At 44.6% G+C, this 25,505-nt stretch overlaps 1 protein-coding gene across 1 annotated transcript in view; it reads right to left on the reverse strand.

Moving 5' to 3' along the window:
- Positions 1-25,505, reverse strand: part of SYT2 (synaptotagmin 2) — a 155,469-nt gene that overhangs the window by 14,296 nt on the left and 115,668 nt on the right. Inside the window, exons 2-5 of the mRNA XM_030221083.1 lie at positions 24,006-24,164; positions 23,209-23,381; positions 12,558-12,686; positions 3,242-3,409 (exon numbers count right to left, since the gene is read on the reverse strand). Coding sequence (XP_030076943.1) covers positions 3,242-3,409; positions 12,558-12,686; positions 23,209-23,381; positions 24,006-24,141 — 606 coding nt within the window. The 5' untranslated portion in view covers positions 24,142-24,164. The remainder of the gene's footprint in view (positions 1-3,241; positions 3,410-12,557; positions 12,687-23,208; positions 23,382-24,005; positions 24,165-25,505) is intronic.

Raw genomic sequence — 25,505 nt, forward strand, 5'->3', positions numbered from 1 at the left:
CCGACAACTGCACCTGAGTCACTGGCTAGATTCTTACCACTCCAAAATAAATTACTTGTTGGATTAACTGCCGCATTTTACCAGTGATTTTATCTTTATCTTGTCACACATGCTGAAGATCATCCTGACATAAATCCCTCTCTGTTTTTGATCTCTGATTTATTCCAGCGCCATTCACATCTTCAGAGCTTTTGCTAAAGCCCTTGCAACTCTGAAGAACAATTATTCATATAGCCTGTGGTCCTCTGTGTCGCCTGTTTATGTGGAAACAAGTCCTCGATTACCTCTCTACATAGCAAGTTCCATTCATTGATTAAAACTTCTACACCATTCCCTTTGCTTTCTAAGTTGCGTAGGCGCCTATCCAACGGGGCATCAATTTGGAACTACCTCCCCAGGCGGAAATTCAATTTTTTACGTGCATCCAATACGTGCAGCAGAAAATATTTTTTATTTTCTACCGAGTGGCATTAACTGGGTGGTAATGGGCAGTGTACGCGTGCTAGCGATTAGCACCCCGGTTACTGCGTGAGACCTTACCGCTAAGTCAGTGGGTGGTGGTAAAGTCTCAGGCCCAAAATGGACGCGCGTCGATTTTTATTTTGCCACACGTCCATTTTTGGCTAAAAAAAAACAGGCCTATTTTGTTGGCGCGCTGAAAAACGCACCTGCGGGTGTCCAATACATGCGCCTACAACAGTGCAGGCCATTTTTCAGTGCACCTTAGTAAAAAGACCCTTAAAATCCTATCCTTTCCAAAATCTAGCTGGGTCAGTCAAAGGTTATTTACTTATAAATGACTTTTCTCCCCCTACTTATAATTTTTGTTCTAACTTTAACTTAAAAATATATGAGCAAAATAAACGTATGATATATATTTGTTACTATATAATTAAGTCTTAAGGGAACGGGGTTAAAAGTAGTGAAGGACTGGAAACTGAAATAATTCTATTAGGCAACGTTCCTGGAGACATCTCAGGACGTTACAGCTTCTTGAGTAACCGATATGGTTACCTTCTCCAATGAGGAGGACAATATTAGAGTGCTTAAATCTTATCTTAGGAAAAATGATGCGGTTTTGGTGAGACTATTCAGGTGTTTTAGATATGGCAAGAGTCACACAGTTATGTAGAAGGAATTTCGTGAGTTAAAAAGCTCTCTTCTTTCAGAGAGGGTCCCTTTTACTTTTAAGATTGCCCTGCAGACCTGCAGTTGTTTGGTGAGTTACTGGAATGTGAAATATGTAGTTTTGATCCCACACAATGAGCGATTTCTTATAAATGTTTCCTGATAAGGGTAGGGGATAATTGCAGCTGTTGAAATTAGGCTCTAATGGACAAAGCTTTATTGGTGAATGATATGTTCCTCATTTGTTTTTTAAATTATTATTATTACTATTATAGCGTTAAGTTGTCTTCATTGTTCTCATTAATGTGGCTATGTGTATTTCATGTATTATTGGGTATCTGAAGTACATAAGTACATAAGTAATGCCACACTGGGAAAAGACCAAGGGTCCATCGAGCCCAGCATACTGTGTACGACAGCGGCCAATCTAGGCCAAGGGCACCTGGCAGGCTTCCAAAACGTACAAACATCCTATACATGTTATTCCTGGAATTGTGGATTTTTCCCAAGTCCGTTTATTAGTGGTTTATGGACTTGTCCTTTAGGAAACCGTCTAACCCCGTTTTAAACTCTGCTAAGCTAACCGCCTTCACCACGTTCTCCGGCAACGAATTCCAGAGTTTAATTATGCGTTGGGTGAAGAAACATTTTCTCCGATTTGTTTTAAATTTACTACACTGTAGTTTCATAGCATGCCCCCTAGTCCTAGTATTTTTGGAAAGCGTGAACAGACGCTTCACATCCACCTGTTCCACTCCACTCATTATTTTATATACCTCTATCATGTCTCCCCTCAGCCGTCTCTTCTCCAAGCTGAAAAGCCCTAGCCTCCTTAGTCTTTCTTCATAGGGAAGTCGTCCCATCCCCGCTATCATTTTAGTCGCCCTTCGCTGCACCTTTTCCAATTCGACTATATCTTTCTTGAGATGCGGCGACCAGAATTAAACACAATACTCAATGTGTGGTCGCACCATGGAGCGAGACAATGGCATTATAACATCCTCACACCTGTTTTCCATACCTTTTCTAATAATACTCAACATTCTATTCGCTTTCCTAGCCACTGCAGCACACTGAGCAGAAGGTTTCAGTGTATTATCGATGACGACACCCAGATCCCTTTCTTGGTCCGTAACTCCTAACATGGAACCTTGTATGATGTAGCTAGCGATTCCCATGTGTCAATGCTAACAAAGCCAATTCTTGGTAACATAGTAACATAGTAGATGACGGCAGAAAAAGACCTGCACTGTCCACCCAGTCTGCCCAACAAGATAAACTCACGCGTCATTTTTTGTGTATACCTTACCTTGATTTGTACCTGTCTTTTTCAGGGCACAGACCGTATAAGTCTGCCCAGCACTATCCCCACCTCCCAACCACCCGCCCCGCCTCCCACCACCGGCTCTGGCACAGACCGTATAAGTCTGTCTAGCACTATCCCCACCTCCCAACTACCAGCCCTGGTGAATGGGTTTTGTTGGCATTGCCGCACTGGGAATCGCTAGCATGATTTAGTAAAAGAGGCCCATTGTCTTTTGGATTAGATTTTCAAAAGAAAAGATGAATTAAAAGAAAACCACAAACACAACACTGACAAAGCATGTGCTCTCAACAAATTCCAAAACTCATTTCCCTTGGCACTAACGGAAAGTCTAAAGTACTTCCCTTTAAGAAAAGATAGCATGAAATGAATCTGGAACATGTTTTGGGGTTAAGACCTGGTCCTGGAGGCACCCCAGCCGGTCAGGTTTTCAGGATATCCACAATGAATATTCATGAGAGAGATCTGCATGCATGCAAATCTCTCTCATGAATATTCATTGCGGATATTCTGAAAACCTGACCGGCTGGGGTGCCTTCAGGACCAGGTTTGGGAACCCCTGAGTTTAAGACAGTGCTGTTATGTAGGGTTGTAATTTGTCTTCTGTTGTTAAACAGTGTGTGTGTGACACTGAAATAAAGTGGGATTGTTCTTTGGCGCCTGGATTCTCAGATTCATTCATGATTGATTTGCAGCTGAGTTAAAACCAAGGCCTCACTTACAGCTGCCCCTTGCTTGTCATACTGCTGCACACTTTTTGCTGCTTAATTTGGTGCTGCATACTGTTACCTTGAAGGTGAAGGTCTCATTGAAAACTGGATTGAGAGTCTTTCTGTGGACTTTAGTCTCAAATTTTTTCTTCTTGTCGGGGAGAAAGAACACCTTGACATAGGGATCCGAAGTGCCACCCATGTCTAGGGCAGGAAGTTCAGCTGCTTGAATCACACCAACTTGCATCTGATAAGAGGACAAAAGAAAGATTGAAATAAATGCCCCGGAATATTGGTGCAAAATTAACTATATTAGCATATCTAGATACCTTTGTAACTCTGTAACTTCTTAAAACCTTGAGTTGCAATAAGAAGCCAGGACAGGGGCGTAGCCAGACAACAGATTTTGGGTGGGCCTAGGCAAGAGGTGGGTGGGCACCAAGTGTTTTACCCCCCCCCCCCCCCCACCAAAAAATATCTCAGTTGGCGGGAAAACACTTCTTTCCACCTTGGCAGTCTGCAGCAGGCATGCGCTGAAAACTGAGCATATGCAGATGTCAGAATCGTAGAGAGTAGCGTTTTAGTTACCATCAGGGGGAAGTCCTCAGCTGGCAGAGCTTGGGATCCCCACCAGCTACCACTAAACGTGTGCTACTGTTGAGAGGGCCTGAGCCCTAAGTGGGTGGGCCCTGGCCCACCCAGGCCCACCTGTGGCTATGCCACTGAGCCAGGACCTTTCTATTCAACTAGCATGGCTTTATTTATTTATTTGTTTACTCATTTTTTTTAGCCCTTCCTCCTGACAACGCCCAGAATGGGTTACAGAAATTACATTCAGAATAATAAAACATAAAGCAATACTTTAGTAATAAAACAGTCAAACATTAATTTCAAATTGACAGAGAGCCGTTCAATGCAACAGTTCCACAGCCATCTTCCAAAAATAGATACGTTTTTACTGCATTCGAAAAGCCCAATAAATCATCAATATATCTTATGGTAGAAGGCAACCTATTCCATAACCAGATCAAAAAGTTAGAGTAGGCTCATGCTTGAGCACATTCAAATAGAGAAGCTCTAGCAGAAGGCAAAACAAAATGTCTCTCACTCTGGCATTGAAGCAATCGCTTAAGGGCATAGGGGTCCTTTTACCAAGCTGCGGGAAAAAGGGCCCTGTGCTGTTTTTCTCCTGTGCCAGGGTTTTTTTTTTTACTGTGGTGGGTAAAAAGACCCCAGGCACACAGAATTCTTACCACATGGCCATGCGACGGGGAGCCCTTAATGCCACCCATTGAAGTGGCGATAAGGGTTCCTGCGCTAACTCGGAAGTAACCGGGCAGTACAGAGCGATGCCCGATTACTGCTGGGTTACCGCCAAGCAAGCCATTTCTGGGGGGGGGGGGGTTCTTTTTCACCCGGAAATGGCACACGCTCGGGGCTGGACTACTGCCTGCAGCTGCGTTGGGCTGGTGGTAGTCCCGGAAGAGCAAGCGGTAAGCCTGTGTTGGGCATACCGCCGCTCTGTTAAAGGGCCCCATATTTGGGAGCCATATCACCAAAAACTCTGAATGCTAACGACAACATTTTAAAAACACAGCATTTGCAGACAGCTCAATCTGAAGTGGTCAAAAGCAGGAGAAACGCAAGGAGTTAAATATGAAATTTTATAAAGTTTTTTTTCCATATTTATAGCTTGTTATACACACAGATCGGGGCTTTGATAAAATTGTGTTAATTTTATTAAAATATCACAATGACCTTGCCTCTTTTTACATGTTAATGACAAAAGACATATTTGATGTTACTATTTGTTGTCAAATTTGCTTATAAGAAAAGGGGGCTATAGCAGGGGCGTAGCCAGACACCCAATTTTGGGTGGGCCTGGGCCCAAGATAGGTGGGCAGAACTCCACCCTGTCCCACAAGTAATTTGGTCTCTCCCTCTCTCGCCTGCATGCCATGTGGTTTCTCAAACATCCCCCTCCCCCGCATACCGTTTAAATAGATTTTCACAGGCAGCGAGCAGCAACTAATACACACTGCTCATGTTGGCCCCACAGCCTTCCCACTGATGCAACTTCCTGTTTCCGCATACAGTGGGGGAAATAAGTATTTGATCCCTTGCTGATTTTGTAAGTTTGCCCACTGACAAAGACATGAGCAGCCCATAATTGAAGGGTAGGTTATTGGTAACAGTGAGAGATAGCACATCACAAATTAAATCCGGAAAATCACATTGTGGAAAGTATATGAATTTATTTGCATTCTGCAGAGGGAAATAAGTATTTGATCCCTCTGGCAAACAAGACCTAATACTTGGTGGCAAAACCCTTGTTGGCAAGCACAGCGGTCAGACGTCTTCTGTAGTTGATGATGAGGTTTGCACACATGTCAGGAGGAATTTTGGTCCACTCCTCTTTGCAGATCATCTCTAAATCATTAAGAGTTCTGGGCTGTCGCTTGGCAACTCGCAGCTTCAGCTCCCTCCATAAGTTTTCAATGGGATTAAGGTCTGGTGACTGGCTAGGCCACTCCATGACCCTAATGTGCTTCTTCCTGAGCCACTCCTTTGTTGCCTTGGCTGTATGTTTTGGGTCATTGTCGTGCTGGAAGACCCAGCCACGACCCATTTTTAAGGCCCTGGCGGAGGGAAGGAGGTTGTCACTCAGAATTGTACGGTACATGGCCCCATCCATTCTCCCATTGATGCGGTGAAGTAGTCCTGTGCCCTTAGCAGAGAAACACCCCCAAAACATAACATTTCCACCTCCATGCTTGACAGTGGGGACGGTGTTCTTTGGGTTATAGGCAGCATTTCTCTTCCTCCAAACACGGCGAGTTGAGTTCATGCCAAAGAGCTCAATTTTTGTCTCATCTGACCACAGCACCTTCTCCCAATCACTCTCGGCATCATCCAGGTGTTCACTGGCAAACTTCAGACGGGCCGTCACATGTGCCTTCCGGAGCAGGGGGACCTTGCGGGCACTGCAGGATTGCAATCCGTTATGTCGTAATGTGTTACCAATGGTTTTCGTGGTGACAGTGGTCCCAGCTGCCTTGAGATCATTGACAAGTTCCCCCCTTGTAGTTGTAGGCTGATTTCTAACCTTCCTCATGATCAAGGATACCCCACGAGGTGAGATTTTGCGTGGAGCCCCAGATCTTTGTCGATTGACAGTCATTTTGTACTTCTTCCATTTTCTTACTATGGCACCAACAGTTGTCTCCTTCTCGCCCAGCGTCTTACTGATGGTTTTGTAGCCCATTCCAGCCTTGTGCAGGTGTATGATCTTGTCCCTGACATCCTTAGACAGCTCCTTGCTCTTGGCCATTTTGTAGAGGTTAGAGTCTGACTGATTCACTGAGTCTGTGGACAGGTGTCTTTCATACAGGTGACCATTGCCGACAGCTGTCTGTCATGCAGGTAACGAGTTGATTTGGAGCATCTACCTGGTCTGTAGGGGCCATATCTCTTACTGGTTGGTGGGGGATCAAATACTTATTTCCCTCTGCAGAATGCAAATAAATTCATATACTTTCCACAATGTGATTTTCCGGATTTAATTTGTGATGTGCTATCTCTCACTGTTACCAATAACCTACCCTTCAATTATGGGCTGCTCATGTCTTTGTCAGTGGGCAAACTTACAAAATCAGCAAGGGATCAAATACTTATTTCCCCCACTGTAGGTGGGAATACGTCAGAGGGAAGACTGTGGGGCCAGTACGAGCAGTATGTATCAGTCGCTTCTCGCTGCAGGCGAGGATCTGCTAGTTACAAGGTATGCAGGAGAGACAGTTGTCGGGAGTTTTGGGCTGGTGGGACTTGGGGATCCCTGCCAGTCACAGCTTAGGTGTGCTGCTACTGGGTGGGTCTGATCCCAAAGTGGATGGGCCTGGGCCCACCCGGGCCCACCCTTGGCTACACCACTGGGATATAGTCAGTGGTGTGCTGGAGCAGGCTCTCACAGGCTCGCAAGAGCCGGTTGTTAAGTTTTTAAGAATTTTGGGAGCTGGTTGTTAAAGTAGGGCCCTCCATGGCTACTTTAACTACTGGCTCCCAAAATGTGGGCTTGGGCCCCCTGCTGAAGCATCTTTTACTTTGCTGGTGGGGATGCTGAGTCCTGCCAGCCAAGTAAATAGACTACTGCTGCTCCCCGCTCCTTGTTTCCAGCTCTGGGCAGCAGGCTGGGACTTCTCGAGCATGTGAAAGAAGTTCCAGTATGTTGCTCAGAGCAAGACGGGAGTGGTGGCAGTCCATTTATTGGCTGCCAGCAAAGGTATGCCTAGCGTGCCCGCACGAAGGGAGGGAGGAGAGAGAGGCAAGTGTTGCTCCCACCTCCCCCCCCCCCCCCAAGACGGGAGTGGTGGCAGTCCATTTATTGGCTGCCAGCAAAGGTATGCCTAGCGTGCCCGCACGAAGGGAGGGAGGAGAGAGAGGCAAGTGTTGCTCCCACCTCCCCCCCCCCCCCCCCCCACCTCCCCCGGCCCTTCCAACTGCAGAGCTGGCTACCTCCGGAGAAAGAGCCTGTTGTTAAAAATTTACCAGCACACCCCTGGATATAGTGTATTGACAGATGCTTTCAAAGCATCTCTTTATCCTGAGGGCACTGGCCAGCTTCTAGCTCTGCTGTACTTTTCTGCTACAGTGTAATTTCTACCCTACAGTGTAGGTTTCTTACCCTGAAGGGAGTTTCACTCATGATGCCATTAGACCTGAGATTTCTCAACCTGTTCTGTGAAACCCAGCTAGTCACGTTTTCAGGATACTTATTTATTTTTATTAATTGATTGATTGGGATTTATTAACCGCCTTTATGAAGAGATTCACCCAAGGCGGTGTACAGCAGGTACAGTTTAACATAAAACTTACAATTTTGATTAACAGCATAACGATAGCAAAATAACCAAGTATAAACATTGTGAAAATGATGCTATTGTCATGATGAAGCTCCCACCTCAGGATCCCAGGTCCCTCTTTCACTCAGGATGAGCTGGTTCTCAGTATGCAGATTTTATGCAAATTAATCTACTACCCTTTTCTGCTCAGGGTGACCTGCTTCTCACAAGGCAAACATAGTCAGGTCTCACCAATCAGGCTATTTTCATACACATCTTTATTCCAGCCTCTGGGGCACACTTCTTTTAGCTTAAAACACTTTCACACGCTTAAACAGTTCTTCCAGCTTAACCATTTCATTTCTTCCTACTCAGTGCAATCTTCCATTTTAAACATTTCTTCTTGCACAGTTCAATATCCATAGATTTCTTCCCCCTGAGCCCTCTCACACAGGCCTTTGGGCTCAGTACTAACTCAGTCCCTGGACACACAGTCCCTCCTTGTAGCACACAGCTCTAGACACACAGTCTTTTCATCTTGGACACACAGTCCCTCTTCACTGTTCTAGACACACAGTCTTTTCCTCTGGGACACACAGTACCTCTACCCCCAGTCCAAAGGGCACAGCCAGTACTTCTCATGGGGATCCCCCTGCTTCAGTTACCAGCCCTCTTCTTCAGCTGCCAGCTCTCCTTTCCTCCCTCACAACTCAGGTGGGGTCTTAAGTGGTTAATGGCCAAACAGGACCCAGCCCATAACCTGCTGCACCTGTTTCCACCTCCAGGACTCTCCCCGGTCCTAGCGACCTCCATCTATACCTCCCCTTACTGGCTCCCTTTAGTGACTCACCCAGCCCTTCTCCATGGACATTTTAGGGAGAACAGCGCCCTCTAGGGGCCTAACCAGGGTAGGACAGCCTCTTCCTCCTCACAACATAAATAACAATAAATGAGGTAAATTTGAAAACAGTAAAATTGAAACCTAATCATAGAACTCCTGTGAAACAGTATCAAAAATATAACAGCACTGGAATTCAAATACCAGAGATATAATACAAGGTTAGCATAATACTAATGAAACACCTAAACGGCACACATTTAGAAATTCAGGGCCTCTTTTACAAAGCCGGGCTACCGATTCGCGGTGCAGCAGATGAGGGGAAGCCCATTCAATTCCCATGGGCTTCCTCTCATTTGCCGTGCAGGAATCGCTAGCACAGCTTTGTAAAAGAAGCCCTTAACTAACATAGATATGATGCTAAAGATTTTCTACGATACAGCTTACCTCTTTTTTTAGCTCTACAGTGGTATTTTCCATGCTATTTATCTTCCTTTACGCATTGTCTTTTTAAAGACCAGCTCATGTCTATTTTACCAGACATATTACGAAGGATAAGCTGATTGTCATGCATACAGACTCCTGAAGTAGGCACACCAGTACCAAAACATGATATCACCACCAACTTACTTAACACCATCTCTCCTACTATCACCCCCCCCCCCATCTGTCATATCCTCAACCTCTCTCTCTCCACTGCAACTGTCCCTGACACCTTCAAGCATGCCGTAGTCACACCTCTGCTCAAAAAACCATCACTTGACCCTACCTGTCCTTCCAACTACCGCCCCATTTCCCTCCTACCCTTCCTTTCCAAGATACTTGAACGCGCCGTTCACAGCCGTTGCCTTGATTTTCTCTCCTCTCGTGCCATCCTCGATCCGCTTCAATCCGGCTTTCGCCCCCTACACTCGACAGAAACGGCTCTATCTAAAGTCTGCAATGACCTGTTCCTTGCCAAATCCAAAGGTCACTACTCCATCCTCATCCCCCTCGACCTATCCGCCGCTTTTGACACTGTCAATCGCAATTTACTTCATGCCACACTGTCCTCTTTTGGGTTCCAGGGCTCTGTCCTCTCCTGGTGCTCCTCTTATCTCTCCCACCGCACCTTCAGAGTACACTCTCATGGCTCTTCCTCCACCCCCATCCCGCTCTCTGTTGGAGTTCCTCAAGGATCTGTACTTGGACCCCTTCTTTTTTCAATCTACACCTCTTCCCTGGGCTCGCTGATCTCATCTCATGGTTTCCAGTACCATCTTTATGCTGATGACACCCAGCTTTACCTCTCCACACCTGACATCACTGCGGAAACCCAGGCCAAAGTATCGGCCTGCTTGTCCGACATTGCTGCCTGGATGACCAACCGCCACCTGAAGCTGAACATGGCCAAGACCGAGCTTATTGTCTTCCCACCCAAACCCTCTTCTCCTCTCCCTCCACTCTCTATCTCAGGTGACAACACCCTCATCGTCCCTGTCTCATCTGCCCGCAACCTTGAAGTCATCTTCGACTCTTCCCTCTCCTTCTCTGCGCATATCCAGCAGATAGCCAAGTCCTGTCACTTCTTCCTTTACAACATTAGCAAAATTCACCCTTTCCTCTCTTAGCACACCACCCAAACTCTCATCCACTCTCTCTTTACCTCTCGCCTTGACTACTGCAACCTACTCCTCACTGGCCTCCCTTTTTGCCACCTATCCCCCCTTCAGTCCGTTCAGAACTCTGCTGCACGTCTTATCTTCCGCCTCAACCGATATGCTCATATCACCCCTCTCCTCAAGTCACTTCACTGGCTTCTGATCAGGTACCGCATACAGTTCAAGCTTCTCCTCCTAACCTACAAATGCACTCAATCTGCAGCCCCTCCCTACCTCTCTACCCTCATCTCCCCTTACGTTCCTACCCGTAACTTCCGCTCTCAAGACAAATCCCTCCTTTCAGTACCCTTCTCCACCACCGCCAACTCCAGGCTCCGCCCTTTCTGCCTCGCCTCACCCCATGCGTGGAATAATCTCCCTGAGCCCATACGCCAGGCCCCTTCCCTGCCCATCCTCAAATCCCTGCTAAAAGCCCATCTCTTCAATGCCGCCTTTGGCACCTAACCACTATTCAAGAAATCTAGACTACCCCAACTTGTCATTTCATCCTTTAGATTGTAAGCTCCTTTGAGCAGGGACTGCCCCTTTTTTGTTAAATTGTACAGCGCTGCGTAACCCTAGTAGCGCTATAGAAATGTCAAGTAGTAGTAGTAGTAGTATATCACGTCGAGTCACCTGAATCATCACCCTTTATTTCAATTTGGAGTCCTGAGTCTGTGTTTGAAGAGCCTGATCCAGTTCCCGCTCCTCGTTTTTAGACGTTGTCTACAATACAGCTTACCATTTATATAGTGTATATAGAGGGGCATTTTCGACATGACGTCTAAATCTGAATTTGGATGTTTTTCACAAAACATCCAAATTCTGAACAGAAAAGAAAGTCATTTTCGAAAAAGAAAAACGTCTCTCTTTTTTTCGAAAATACTATGGACGTTTTGTATTTTGGACATTTTGTGATTTGGACGGGGGTTTTTTTTGTCCATTTTCGAAAAAAACAAAAACAAAAACCATCCAAGTGCAAAACGTACAAAATCTTGGGATGTAGGAGGAGCCAGCATTTTTAGTAGACTGGTCCCCCTGACATCCCAGGACAGCAATAGGGCACCTTAGGGGCACTGCAGTGGACTTCATAAAATGCTCCCAGGTACACATCTGACCATTGCTCACTTACTTTGTCTGCTGAGCCCCCCAAAACCCATTATCCCCAACTGTACACCACTACCATAGCCCCTACAGGTGAAGGGGGCACCTATATGTGGGTACAGTGGGTTTCTGGTGAGTTTTGGAGGGCTCAAAGTTTCCTCCACAATTGTAACAGGTAGGGAGACGAAGGAGGCTGGGTTCACCTGTCTGCACCCACTACTAGCCTACTCCAGGGACCTGCATGCTATTTTGATGGACCTGAGTATAACATCTGAGGCTGGCAAGTAATGTTTTTCATCACATTTTTGGGGAGTGGGTTAGTGACCACTGGGGGAATAAGGGGAGGTCATTCCTGATTTCCTCCAGTGGTCATCTGGTCATTTAGGGCAACTTTTTTTTTGCCTTATTCGTAATAAAAGTCTAGCTCAAAATGTCTAAGTTTTAGTCCTGGACGTTTATTTTTTTGTTCCATTATGGCTGAAAAACGTCTAAGTCTTAGGAACACCCAAGTCCCGCCCTGAAATGTCCCCTTGAGATCTGGGCATACTTCTGATGAACTTCATAGAAAAACGTCTAAAAATAGGTTTCGAAAATACTGATTTGGACGCTTTTATGAGAAAAACATCCAAATGCTGACTTTTGTCACTTTTTAGACGTTTTTCTCTTTTGAAAATGAGCCTGATAGCATCCTTCCCCTCTCCCTCCAAAGAAAGATTTGGGAACCTCTGCATTAGAGCAAATTGGAAAATAGAATGTTTCCATTGGTCATCCTGAGGAGAAATACTATGGTCACACCTGGGATGTTTAATGATGTCATCACACATCTGTGCCCAGGATGCAGGTCATCTTCCCAACATTTCCACAGCGCTAACACTTGCCAGTAAGCAGTCCTCTGATTGCCCTTTTGCTACGTTCTTACACTACCGGTTGGGATTGGCTCCAAATTCTCTCCATTCATTCCAGTGCACTGGTTACCTGGTTATTCTGGAAATCATAGTCCAAGGAGAACTGCAGCTTTCCCAGGTTCTCTTCCTCTTTTTCCTCCTCCTTTTCTTCTCCCTCTGTCAATCCGGTTTCTGCGTCATCATCGTCGTCCTGTTTGTTCTGAAGACGGGAAGCAGAACAAGCAAGGTCAACCGTTGCATTTTGACACCATCATACATGCAGAAAGAAATGTTTCCTTCTTGATCCTACGAAATGATTTCAGTCAAAAGAACATTTTGTTTTGCTTTTTCAAGGATTAGTGATAGTAATTTATCTCTCTGATAGTTTTCATTATGTCCTGTAATTTAATAAAGTACTTTTCTGTGCTGTTAATGTATGTGTAATGGTTGCCTGAATCTTAGGGATGCACTCAACAAACCTCCAATATCTTTACCTAGTAGTCTGAAAGAAGAATGGAGCTCCTTTAAATACAACCCTCTTGTAATTCTAGGGATCCTCGTAGTCTCTAAACTAAATAATGTGTCCTCCCTTTAACTCTGCCTCCCTTCAGCTTGGAGAAGAAATATGAGAAAGGTCTATAAAATACTGAGCAGCGTGGAACAGGTAGACATGAATCGCTTGTTTACTCTTTCCAAAAATAAGAAGCTACTATGGGGGAATTCATCAAGCAGCATTAGGGCCATAATGCACATTATTTGGCCCTAATGCCGCTGTCCCCAAAATAACAAGGGGATATTTAAGTCGCAGCGGGTTCCTAATTAATGAAATGCAAAATATGCAAATGAATATTTTGCATCTTATTAATATGAAAATGCACTAACACAACTTGCAGTGATACACCGCAACTCACATTAGGACCGCAGAGCCATGGTAAAATGTATTTTACCATCTGGGAGTATTGGGCTGCCTTAATGGTTGGTCCAGGCTGCACCCCATCCAACACAAAAGGAGCCTCCTGACACAAGGAGCCCTCCTCTGAAGACCCCCCCCCCCCCCCCACAGGGGCTACATTTGAATCTCATTGGTGGTCCAACAGGGGTCCTGGGGTGATCTTCAGGAGGCCGGTGGTGGTCCAGGGAGTCATCTTCCTGGGGTGGACTTCAGCAGGATTGATGCCCAGTTGCTCCTGCCTCTATGGCAAAATAGCACCCCTAGTGATAACTGCGCATGACTACCGCTAGGGGGTCATACATCCATATAAGGAAATGTTTTCTTATATGGACATATTACCCCCTAGTGGTAGTCATGTGTGATTACTGCTAGGGCACCATTTTGCTGGAGCACAGGAGAGGCAGGAGAAAATGAGCATCCGGGCTCACCCAGGGAGATGAGGATGACCCCCCTCCCCCACTGGACCACCAACGAACTTCAAAGGTAGCCCTTGTGGGGGGGGGCGGTCTTCAGGAGGCTCCTTCTGTGTGGGGGAGCTCCTTTTGTGTCTGTGGGAGGCGGCCTTGGAGCATCTGGCTGTGGTTTGAAAGCTCGATGCCCCTGGGCCATGAGAATAACGCTGCTTGCGAGGTGGCTCACAAGCAGTTTTATTCCCTAGCATAGGATTCAGCAACCTGCGGTATGGGGATCCTGCAGGTTGCTGAATCCTGCAGTGCATCAAAGTGTGGAAAAGGGCGAACCTTTACCGTACCTTGATGGATATCCCTCCTAAGTAGTAAATTTAAAACAGACCGGAGAAAATATTTCTTCACATAATGTGTAATTAAACACTTGAATTTGTTGTCAGAGAATGTGTTAAAAGCAGTTAGCTTGGCAAGGTTTTAAAAAGGTTTGGATAATTTTCTAAAAGAAAAGTCTATAAGACATTAAGATGGACTTGGGAAAATCCACTGCTTATTCCTACAGTCTGTTTTACTGTTCTGGGATCTTGCCAGGTACTTGTGACCTGGATTGGCCACTGTTGGAAACAGGATATTGGGCTTGATAGACCTTTAGTTTGTCTCATTATGGCAAACACTTATGTTCCTACTGTTTATCCCCCTTTTTTTTAATCTTTCTTGTATCCCACTATTATCCAAAAACAAATTTTGGTTCAAAGTGGCTTACGATTTACATTTTGGTGGAGTTACAATAGTGTTGTGCAGTGTGGAGAGGGCATCTATAGTTCGTGTGGTTATTCATAGAGTTTTTGAAGAGATAGATTTTGAGTTCAGTTGTAGAATTTTGGGTCAATATTCTGCAAGAGTGATCAGTGGTTTTTTGTTTTGTCTTTTTAAGTACCAGCCACAGTGGCCAAAAAAAATCTGGATATTTCATGCTAGTATACAGATAGGGTGGGTAGTACCAGCACTATTTGGATAGTGGCAATACATAGCCCACAATCCGGATATTTAACCGGATGAAATCAGGACAGTCTTTATGCTGTCTTAACCTTATTCATATAGTTGCCTGGTTAGTGGACTAGGGGGCTCTTTTACAAAGGCGCGCTACCATTTTTAGCACTCGCTAATGATTATCACACCTGTGATAGAAGTGGAGGAGTGGCCTAGTGGTTAGAGCACTGGTATCCCCCTGCTGCTCCTTGTGATCGTGGGCAAAACACTTAACCCTCCATTGCCTCAGGTACAAACTTAGATTGTGAGCCCTCCTGGGACAGAGAAATATCCAGAGTACTTGAATGTAACTCACTTTGAGCTACTACTGAAAAAGGTGTGAGCAAAATCTAAATAAATAAATATATGGAATGTTGCTACTATTGAAGATTCTACATGGAATGTTGCTACTATTAGAGATTCTACATGGAATGTTAATGTTGCTATTCCACTAGCAGCATTCCATGTAGAAGCCTGCCCTTGCAGATCAGCAACGCGGCCACGCAGGCTTCTGTTTCTGTGAGTCTGACGTCCTGCAGAATTATCCAGGTAATGCTGCTGAAAGTCGATGGATTGTTCTGGTCGGTGGCACTTACCAGGAAACGTGTAAGAGAACAGGTGCTGCTACCTGGTGCTTTTGAATATTAGGCTGTTCATTTTCTGTGAGGTACGGCTCTGTGATCCACCTGTAAGAGCATCCCTTTGGGAGGTTGCCAGCATGCAGTTGTGCTGTGAACAGGTTATGAGCTATAATGGATTTCTAGAAGGAGCCCTGCAGTCAGGGCTTTTTTTGAGAGGGTGCTTGTCTGCTAAAATTGAACCATGGACCCCAAGTTTTAATGAGAGCTCAGGCTCTACACAACAATTCTGCCTTGTCATAGATTCTGTGACTGGTTGCAGGGGGCCTGGCTATTATGGGGAGTGGGTCCCTCAGTGATCACCCCACCCCTGAAGGGTGGCCTGGCATTTGAGTACAGGCACCTTTTTCGCTAGAACAAAAGCACTGCCTGCAGTGTATTGGTAATGAATATGGATGTCTTTCTCATGTAGTAAGGCACAGAATAGACACAGGGAGTGGAAGCTGTAATGTGCAGGAGAGTATCTGCAGACCTGGGATAGGGGTTTGCCGGCTGATTGAAGAGTTAAGGATGGAAAAGCAAGCCTGAAACTTTCCAGTCCTCAGATTTTCTTCTCTTAAGTCCTAAAGTATAGACTGAGGAGAGGTACGTAAGTACATAAGTGTTGCCATACTGGGATAGACTGAAGGTCCATCAAGCCCAGCATCCTGTTTCCAACAGTGGCCAATCCAGGTTACAAGTACTTGGCAAGACCCGAAACATTTTATGCAGCTTATCCTAGAAATAAGCAATGGATTTTCCCCAAGTCCATTTTAATAAAGGCTTACGGGCTTTTCTTTTAGGAAGCTATCTAAATCTTTTTTAAACCCCGCTAAGCTAACTGCTTTTACCATTTGGGATTTTGTTTTCCTGGGGAAGAAGCATGTCCTGTCTCTGAGATCAAGTGAGTTCTATTTTTGAGTGGTCAGAAGAGATACTGCAACCCACTGCAGTGTGGGACTCTATATCAAAGGAGGAGGAATTTTCCGGTCAGTATCACCTAGTACAAAAAAGGAGAGGAGGATATCTTACAGAAAAGTGGAGCAGAGTCATTGAATTTTAGATGACATCTTAAGAGGTTTTGGAAACCACAACAGAGAAGTGAGGGGGTCCTGTGTGTGTAGCTTGCAACTTAATTGGAAGAAGGAGGTTCAGCTCCAGAACAATGAGGTGTTTGCTAGATTTCCTCAACTGAAAAAGTTGTGTGTCAGCAAACATTTAAGTTGAAACATCAGCCAGCGTGTAGAGAAATCCCTCCAGAATAGGAGGAGGATAATTGTGCACCAGGTAACTCTACATGGTAATGCAGAGAAGGGCCCAAGATTTCATTGGACTTTCCAATGAATCATCATCTTTTGGCCAAATGGTAAAACTACCATAGCTGGATTTCAAAGTACTATGTTCTAGTTCAAAGATATAGTGGTTATACTCGGGATCTGAGTAAGGTTTTTTAAATTTGCAGTACCATGCCCCTAAGCCACTGACCAAAAGATGATCTTTCAAGGATAACACTCATCCATACTCATGCATTTTAAAGGAATCTCCTTTTCCTGATCAACAGTTGACAGGCACTTAAAATTCTTTAACTGTAAATTGGCCTGGAATGGAGAAGGTTTCGAACATGCATGGAAGCATCCATATCTGTCCCTCCCGCCTCTCCCGCACAGCAGATACAGAAATGAACATTCCAAAGGACCTACCATGAGTTGCCATCCAGGTTAGTCAGATAACACGGACACAGAACAACAACAGAAGGACAAGGAGAGCACAGAGAAGGAAGAGAAGGGAATTATAGGGACACACAAAAACTCACAGCCAATAAACACTTAATGTTCATGAGAAACGACAGACCCCATCCTCTTAAAGGCACAGTGGTTGGACAAACGGCATCATTGGTATTGATTTGGAAATGCTTATCATATAGCTGTATCAAGGTGTGCAGAAGGAACAGAAGCTGCAGTCGCTCAATTTACACAATCAAAAACAAGGTCATTACAGTTTGCTCATTTAAAAAAAAAATGTATTTTCTTGCTGTTTGTTATAGTTTTGTGCGCATTGCAGCGAGCCAGTGTAACACAACGTCTTCCATTTACAGGCAGGAACTGGCAAAGTTGTACAGTCTGTAGCTATTGCCTCAGTGCAAAATGTTAAAAAGGGATGCACGGAAATGTCTGGTCATGGGTGAAAAAGAAAAGAATAACTATGGCACTTGGCATCGCTCAGCTTTATCACTGTTTGGCATTTCTGGTCATCAGTTCTAACTGGCAACTTATCTTCGAGACTCTGTCACCAGTTACAGCTAAGCATGTCACTTCTTATTAGTTAAAGAATGGTAAACTTGTCTTCACTTTTGCATATATCTTCTACAGTTTTCTGTATGTTTCCTGAAAGATTAAAAAGCATTTTCCACAGTTCCTATAGGAAGAGTTTGGTATATGCCATTTATTGCTGATTGCTGGAATCAGTGGCATAACTTCCTGTCTATTCTAGACACTCCTTAGCATAAAGAAAATAAATGTATTCTATATCAGCCTGTAGAATAACGGGATATCAGAACAGTGTTAAATGTGAAAAGCACAGCGTGCTGTAGTTAACACTGGTAATTCATGGTACAACTGTAAATAATGATAAAATAATAATAATGCTATAGTTTTAAATTCTCATAGGGCTCTGCATTACTTTCTGGAATTCAGAACTACCTCTTACTCTACAGTGTATGAATATTTTTCACTGCAAGGGAATTAGTTGCTCTTCTTCTGGGTTATGTTTTCAATTTCTCTCGTTTACCACTGTATTTCTCTAGAAGAAAAACCCTGCAATTGCCCCAAAAGCGTGTCTGCTGTTTCTCTAAACATCGAAAAGCATGATATACCCATGAAGCACAAGGGATATGGGGTTTCCTTCCAACATATTCAAACTATACGTCACAATACATTTACTGGAGTGATAAGATGCACATCCCGTCTTCGTCTGTAGGGTAGAACATTTGACAAAGCATGAGACTATTCAAACAGAGCAAACTGAAACGATGGCAAAATCAAAGTCAGGAATGAGTGTGGGGACAGTGAAATCCATATATAGTCAGATATGGAAGAGAAGTGATTATTTATTTTTATTTATTATTACATTTGTATCCCGTGCTTTCCCATTCAAAGTAGGTTCAATGCGGCTTACACAGTAATAGGGAATACAGAATGTTGTTAGAGAGAGTAAAAATTAAGTATAACAAAGCAATAGAATAAATAAGTAGGTAGAGATAGGCAATGGAGAAGTGAGTAAGGTGGGAGATATAGTCTGGGTCGAAGTCGTTGTCTTCTGGGTATATGTTAGGTAGATCGGTTCATTAGTTTGGGTCATTTGGATAGGCTTGCTTGAATAAATGGGTTTTTAGTGCTTTCTGGAAGGGTAGATTAAACTTAAGATGTGAGGGTGTAGATACAGTGGCAGTGGGACACCTTTGTGGTTAGTGGGGCCAAACAAGTGAACCTTCATCCTATACCCCCAAGCTCATTCAATTATGATACTATGTTGGGCAAAATGTTGGTTGGGTCATGATTCCATTGATCCATCCTATTCTGCTGATCTAATGGCTAAAATATTGGAATGTGGGTAAAGAAAAGCTCCCAGGAAGACACAAATTCTCCAAAGAGCTGTTTAATGTTCAATTATTTATAGCTTAATAAATAAGGAGACAAGAACTTTCTATAGTAGTTTCTTGTTTTGTGGAACAGATAATCTGAGGTGATTCGGTATAAAGAAAATGATGGAAGGTTATAGAAAAAAGTGAAATAAGATGATACCTTTTTTATTGGACATAACTTAATACATTTCTTGATTAGCTTTCGAAGGTTGTTATGTCCAATAAAAAAGGTATCATCTTATTTTCTTTTCCATGTTTTATTTTGTTTGATTTCTATTGATAACCTTAAGAGTGGACTAACACGGCTACCACACCTCTCTACTTTAGAAAAAAGTGAAAATGTGGCTAATTTCCGTGTTAATGAGGCTTAGGCTGCTATTTGGGTTGCCAGTTGCTGCTGCCTTCATTATTCTTTTTTAGTTTGCTGATAGTCATTGCATTGTAAGTTACACTGACGAAAACTCACTTTTTTCTTTTTTTTTTTAAAGCTTTTTGGGGCAGCTGTTTTGGGCCCTAGTGTACCATAATGCTCCTGGTAAGGTTTCCTGAGTGAATATGTTTTTCTGGATTGTACTTAATTGGTAATCTTTGGACCAAGGGTGTAGCTACTGGGGTCCTCCGGGGCCCAGGCTTCGACCCCCAAGTCAGGTGCACTAAATAGGGTTACCATATGGCTCCAGAAAAAGGAGGACAGATTGAGCCAGCCGGGTTTTACTTCCGTTGCTTTCAATGGAAGTAATTGAGCCAGCCGGGTTTAATTGAGCCAGCCGGGTTTTACTTCCATTGCTTGAAAGCAATGGAAGTAAAACCCGGCTGGCTCAATCCGTCCTCCTTTTTCTGGAGCCATATGGTAACCCTAGGTGCACAGACTTTCTGCGCAGGGCCGCTTTTAGAAATGGCAAGTTTTGCCCTGAGTCTGCTCTTTCTCTATCTCTTCTCCCCCTCTTCTGCTTCCTTCCCTAGCCCCCCATCCTGCATCGCTGCTTCTCCCTCTTCCTTCCTTCCCCCTTGCCCATTGTCTTCTCTACTTCTCTTCTAGTACCAGCAGTGGCTGCTTCCAGCTACCATCTCTCTGCAGGGTTCCATCTGTGCAGGAACAGGAAGTTGCATCAGAATAGGTGGGATCCTGCAGAGAGAACGCTCCGATGCAGCTGGAAGCAGCCCGCTCTAATTGCTGCCAATGTCGGTACTAGAAGAGAAGTACAGAAGACCAATTGGTCTAATGCAGCCATTCATAACATCGTAACATAGTAACATAGTAGATGACGGCAGAAAAAGATCTGCACGGTCCATCCAGTCTGCCCAACAAGACAAACTCATATGTGCTACTTTTTGTGTATACCCTACTTTGATTTGTACCTGTCCTCTTCAGGACACAGACCGTATATGTCTGCCCAGCACTATCCCCGCCTCCCCCCACCGGCTGCCACCCAATCTCGGCTAAGCTCCTTAGGATCCATTCCTTCTGAACAGGATTCCTTTATGTTTATCCCACGCGTGTTTGAATTCTGTTACCGTTTTCATTTCCACCACCTCCCGCGGGAGGGCATTCCAAGCATCCACTACTCTCTCCGTGAAAAAAATACTTCCTGACATTTTTCTTGAGTCTGCCCCCCTTCAATCTCATTTCATGTCCTCTCGTTCTACTGCCTTCGCACCTCCGGAAAGGGTTCGTTTGGGGATTAATACTTTTCAAATATTTGAACGTCTGTATCATATCACCCCTGTTTCTCCTTTCTTCGTGTTTTCAGGATCTCCACAATGAATATGCCTGAGATAGATTTGCATGCACTGCCTCGATTTCATGCAAATCTAACTCATGAGTATTCATTGTGGATATCCTGAAATCCCAATGGAACTAGGTGTGCCCTAAGGACTGGGTTGGGAATGGCTATGTGTTTGAACTGCTGCTATTATGCTAGGCCTTTAGTATCTTAGTATGAAGGAAGCTGTAACTGCTTCTGCTCTGAGCCTTCATGTTGTCCTGCTGCAGCAGGAGCACAGATCACCGACATCCAGCTGTCCTTCCCCATCATTTTAGACCAGGGACATGTGGACACTGCTAGAACAAAATGTCTAACATATGGCCAGTTGGGCACTTCCAGTCACCTTGAATTCTAAGTAGGAACATTGACCTTTAAGAGTGGATTTGGGGGGCACTGAAAATCCCTCTCTGTGATTCTATTCCAGCAACTGTTGGACTGCCTCAATCTGATTTGTAGGCAGTGTTAGGTTAACTCTGATACTGTAAACCCCCCCCCCCCCCCCCCCCCCCATTGACATGAAAAAGACAAATAGTTATACCAATTTGGGCCATAAAATTTTAATTCTTCCTCCTGCTCTTTTCCTTTCAGACTGAGAATGCCTCTGAAGGCCCTTCAGGGTGAGAGAGAATCTGAGGAATTCTACCTCAAAACTGCAAAGCCAACCTGTTTTACTGCAAGTGATGGGCTTAATTGCTAATGAGAAACTCTGCCAAGTTAATTCATTTGCCACTAGCAATGAGAGAACTCTGGGCAGTAAAAATGCAAAGCTTCCCACAAGGAGGTGTTTACTGTTCAAGCAGCAATTAAAGCTTTTGTTCAGCCTTGGGGAAGGAATAGCAATGTAGACATCAAACTCAACTACTCCTACTGCCTTTCCTTCTGACCTTGGGAAAGTGATCTTCACCTGTTGCCGTAAGTATCTGTCTTTTCTGTCATCAGTTTTTGTGTTTTTATCCACCCCATAGAGCAGGGGTGGGCAACCTGTATACACAGAGGGCTGCATGAATATCAATACTATCTTTAGCGGGCCACGGCATTGTGTAATGTCAGAACCTGAAATGCACAGAGCTCCACAGACCTTCTGTGATAAATAAACAAGTAAAAATTTAACAAAAAGCAATGGAAACAAACTGCAAAAGTGGCTATTTTGAAAATATTTGCGGTCAAAACTCCGGTTAATGATGCTTTCTGTGTATACTTTCCATAGTCTTGCAGGCCACAAAAAAATTCAATGGCAGGCCGCAGGTTGCCCACACTTGCCATGAAGAGTTGGCAGAACTGGGATTGGAGCTCATTATGCCAAAGAAGCGTGCAAGTTCGAAATTCATTAGTTTACAACCCGGGAACCCAATACCTCACAAAAGAGGCCAAAAAGGAAGGTGAAAATGAAAATACAAATGGGATGTTGGGATGAAAAAGCAGTGAGCATTCACACAAATCAGGAGCACTGGTGGTCAGGAGACAGGAAAAAAAAAAAAGCAAAACTGAAGAAAGAGGTAATCACTGGGGGTTAACGGAGGAGAGAGCTGGTCAAACACCTACACAAGAAGATTAGTAGCAAAGTTATCAAGGGGCCACATGGTATCAGAGCATCCAATTGCATATCTAAAACTTTAGCCCCTGCCTTGTTATTATTAAATGTAGTATACACTTAAAAGGACAAAAGACATCGAAAGCCTTTTCAGGGGCGTAGCCAGACAGCAGATTTTGGGTGGGCCTAGGCAAGAAGTGGGCGGGCACCAAATGTTCTCTCCACCACCCCCACATCAAAAACATATCTCAGCTGGTGGGAAAATGCTTCTGTCCAGTCTCCACCTTGGTAGTCTGCAGCAGGCATGCGCAGAAAACCGAGCAGGCGAAGGTGCCAGTTTTGTGGAGAGCAGCATTTGCATTACCATGTGCTACTGTTGGATGGGCCTGAGCCCTAGGTGGGTGGGCCCCGGCCCACCCAGGCCCACCTGTGGCTACGCCACTGAGCCTTTTGTGCTGAAGTTTGGTATGTCATTGGCTGTCTATGACCCCAGTCATCCTATGCAAAGACTCATTTCTACTTCCTAAACTACCTCTTCCTTGTTACGTATGCTACAAGGAAAATCAACTGGGAAATGCTTTAGAGCCCTTTTCATGCTAGTCTCCTCTGCAAAAGGTCACTCGCTGTTTTCTACTTAATTTCCTGTGTTTGGAGAGCCAACCGGCTCTGCTCACCACATACAAAAACATCAAATGACCTCTGCTGTTTTAGCAGTCATTACCAATGATGCCAGTCTGCAGTGGTAGTTACTGTATTAAATTCGATTGATTAGTGCCTGTTAACTGTAGTAGTCAGCATTTTACCTGGCCCCCTGAGTTCTTCATGTCTTTCATGTTCAAGGCTCCCTTCATCCCTTTCCCTTTCTCCTTCTTGTTCTTTTTCTTCTTACAACAACACTTCTTACAGATGCAGAAGCAGCAGGTGAGGACCAGGAGGCCGGCAACCACAGCGATGGCAATCCATGCCCAGGCTGGCACTGCCAGAAAATACCAGGTTATCAATCATCTTTCTTGAGTCACCATCGGCTATGACTTCCAACCTGCTGAATCACTAACGAGAAGGGTTGACCCTACACCCAGGGGGGGTAGGGAAGGTGGAGCCTGGGATAAATCAGCATCTGCTGGAACACTTTTAGTCCCCCCCACCCTAATCCCCCCCCCAAACAATAAGTGAAGAGTTGTACTACTTATCTGTGTCTGTCTCCTTTCCTGACTTCAGTTTGATCCGATAAGTCCGGTTGGTCTCGTTGAGGCTATGGGACCTTGCACGCTTCAGACTGAAGGCAGCAGACGAGGAAGCGCATGCAGATAAGCATCCCAGCTCTCCATTTATCATGGGGAGGCAGGTGTTTTTGGAGATAATGTGATCAGAAACTGGCTAACTGATAGGATTACCTCATTGGTTAGTGAACCTTTAATATAAACCTCCTATACAAAATTGAATTTCAGTGTTTGTTCAATGAAAAAAAGAAAATGAATTAAATATTTAACTTGTGGTTTTCTTTTTTTTAAATCCACGGATTCAAATGACATGCCCCCATCAAGATCTATGAAATGTATCCATGGATTGTCCAGGATCCCCGAGCATGCACGTTACTTACGTGGGATCTTGTGGAAGGTGTTCATAAATTTTTTTTGAAAGTCTTCTAGTGCATTTGAACTCTTTCCAGGGACGGCAGGTGCAGTGCCATTCTCCATGGAGACCGCTGGCAGAATGGTGGTAGATACTGGAGCCATTGCTTTGTCTTAGTAGGGGTATTCTGCAATGAGCAAAAACATTAAGTGATTACAATGAAAACGGTAACAGAATTCAAGCACGCGTGGGATAAACATAAAGGAATCCTGTTCAGAAGGAATGGATCCTAAGGAGCTTAGCCGAGATTGGGTGGCAGAGCCGTTGGCGGGAGGCGGGGATAGTGCTGGGCAGACTTATACGGTCTGTGCCAGAGCCGGTGGTGGGAGGCGGGACTGGTGGTTGGGAGGCGGAGATAGTGCTGGGCAGACTTATACGGTCTGTGCCAGAACCGGTGGTGGGAAGCGGGGCTGGTGGTTGGGAGGCGGGGATAGTGCTGGGCAGACTTACACGGTCTGTGCCCTGAAAAGGACAGGTACAAATCAAGGTAAGGTATACACAAAAAGTAGCACATATGAGTTTATCTTGTTGGGCAGACTGGATGGACCATGCAGGTCTTTTTCTGCCGTCATCTACTATGTTACTATGTTCTCACTATTGCTGGTTTGTAGTTAGAGTTTAGAACAAAGCTGCTATTCTAGTTCCATCCTCAATCCATTTCCAAGCTCTGGCCTTCCAAATGTATCAACAGAAATGCCTGGTAATGGCTTCTTCTGTTTCCTGCTCCTCTTGTAATGCTACCTTTGTCATAGGGTTAGCAATGGATCATTAGGGGCACTAACTATTTTACCCTCGGTATGGACTCTCTCATGCTTAAGCTGTTTGTCCTAATGTCCCCAGATGTTTACTTGCTAAATGATTTGGGGCTGGTAAAGGGAGAGTTAGGAAGAAACAAATACTATGTACAATCTCTCATAACAATTCAGCAACAACCCCATACCCAGAAACTTCAATTGGTCCTAAACCTGCACCCCTCACCCCTCTGCTCATCATTGCCTGTTGAGTTTTTCCTCCAGCACCATGGAGAGCACAGTTCCCATGGAACCCAGTCAGCCTCCCATGAACTTTCAACAGCTAGGGCAGGATGGACCCTATTAGGGTTGCCTGATTCAGTAGTTGCCTGATTGAATAGTTGACTGCTCAGACTTTTCAGCATTGACCAAAATTCAGATCACATAACTCTCACATTCAGAAGCCCCAGCCCTAAAGTTCTACCTTTTTAACTCCAAGCTTAGAGTATGACAGCGTAGACGTGGGAAAGGTGGAACATAGTTAATAATTATAATGCAATATAATATAATTGGGGAAAAGGTATTTTTCATTACTATTGTATCTGTTATACTCAATGTCTACAGGTAGCTGCAGAGTCTGATAGTGCTTTTTTTTTTGTTACATTTGTACCCCGCGCTTTCCCACTCATGGCAGGCTCAATGCAGCTTACATGGGGCAATGGGGGGTTAAGTGACTT

This window comes from Microcaecilia unicolor, chromosome 12, assembly GCF_901765095.1.
Source record: "Microcaecilia unicolor chromosome 12, aMicUni1.1, whole genome shotgun sequence".
NCBI classification, from domain to species: Eukaryota; Metazoa; Chordata; class Amphibia; order Gymnophiona; family Siphonopidae; genus Microcaecilia; species Microcaecilia unicolor.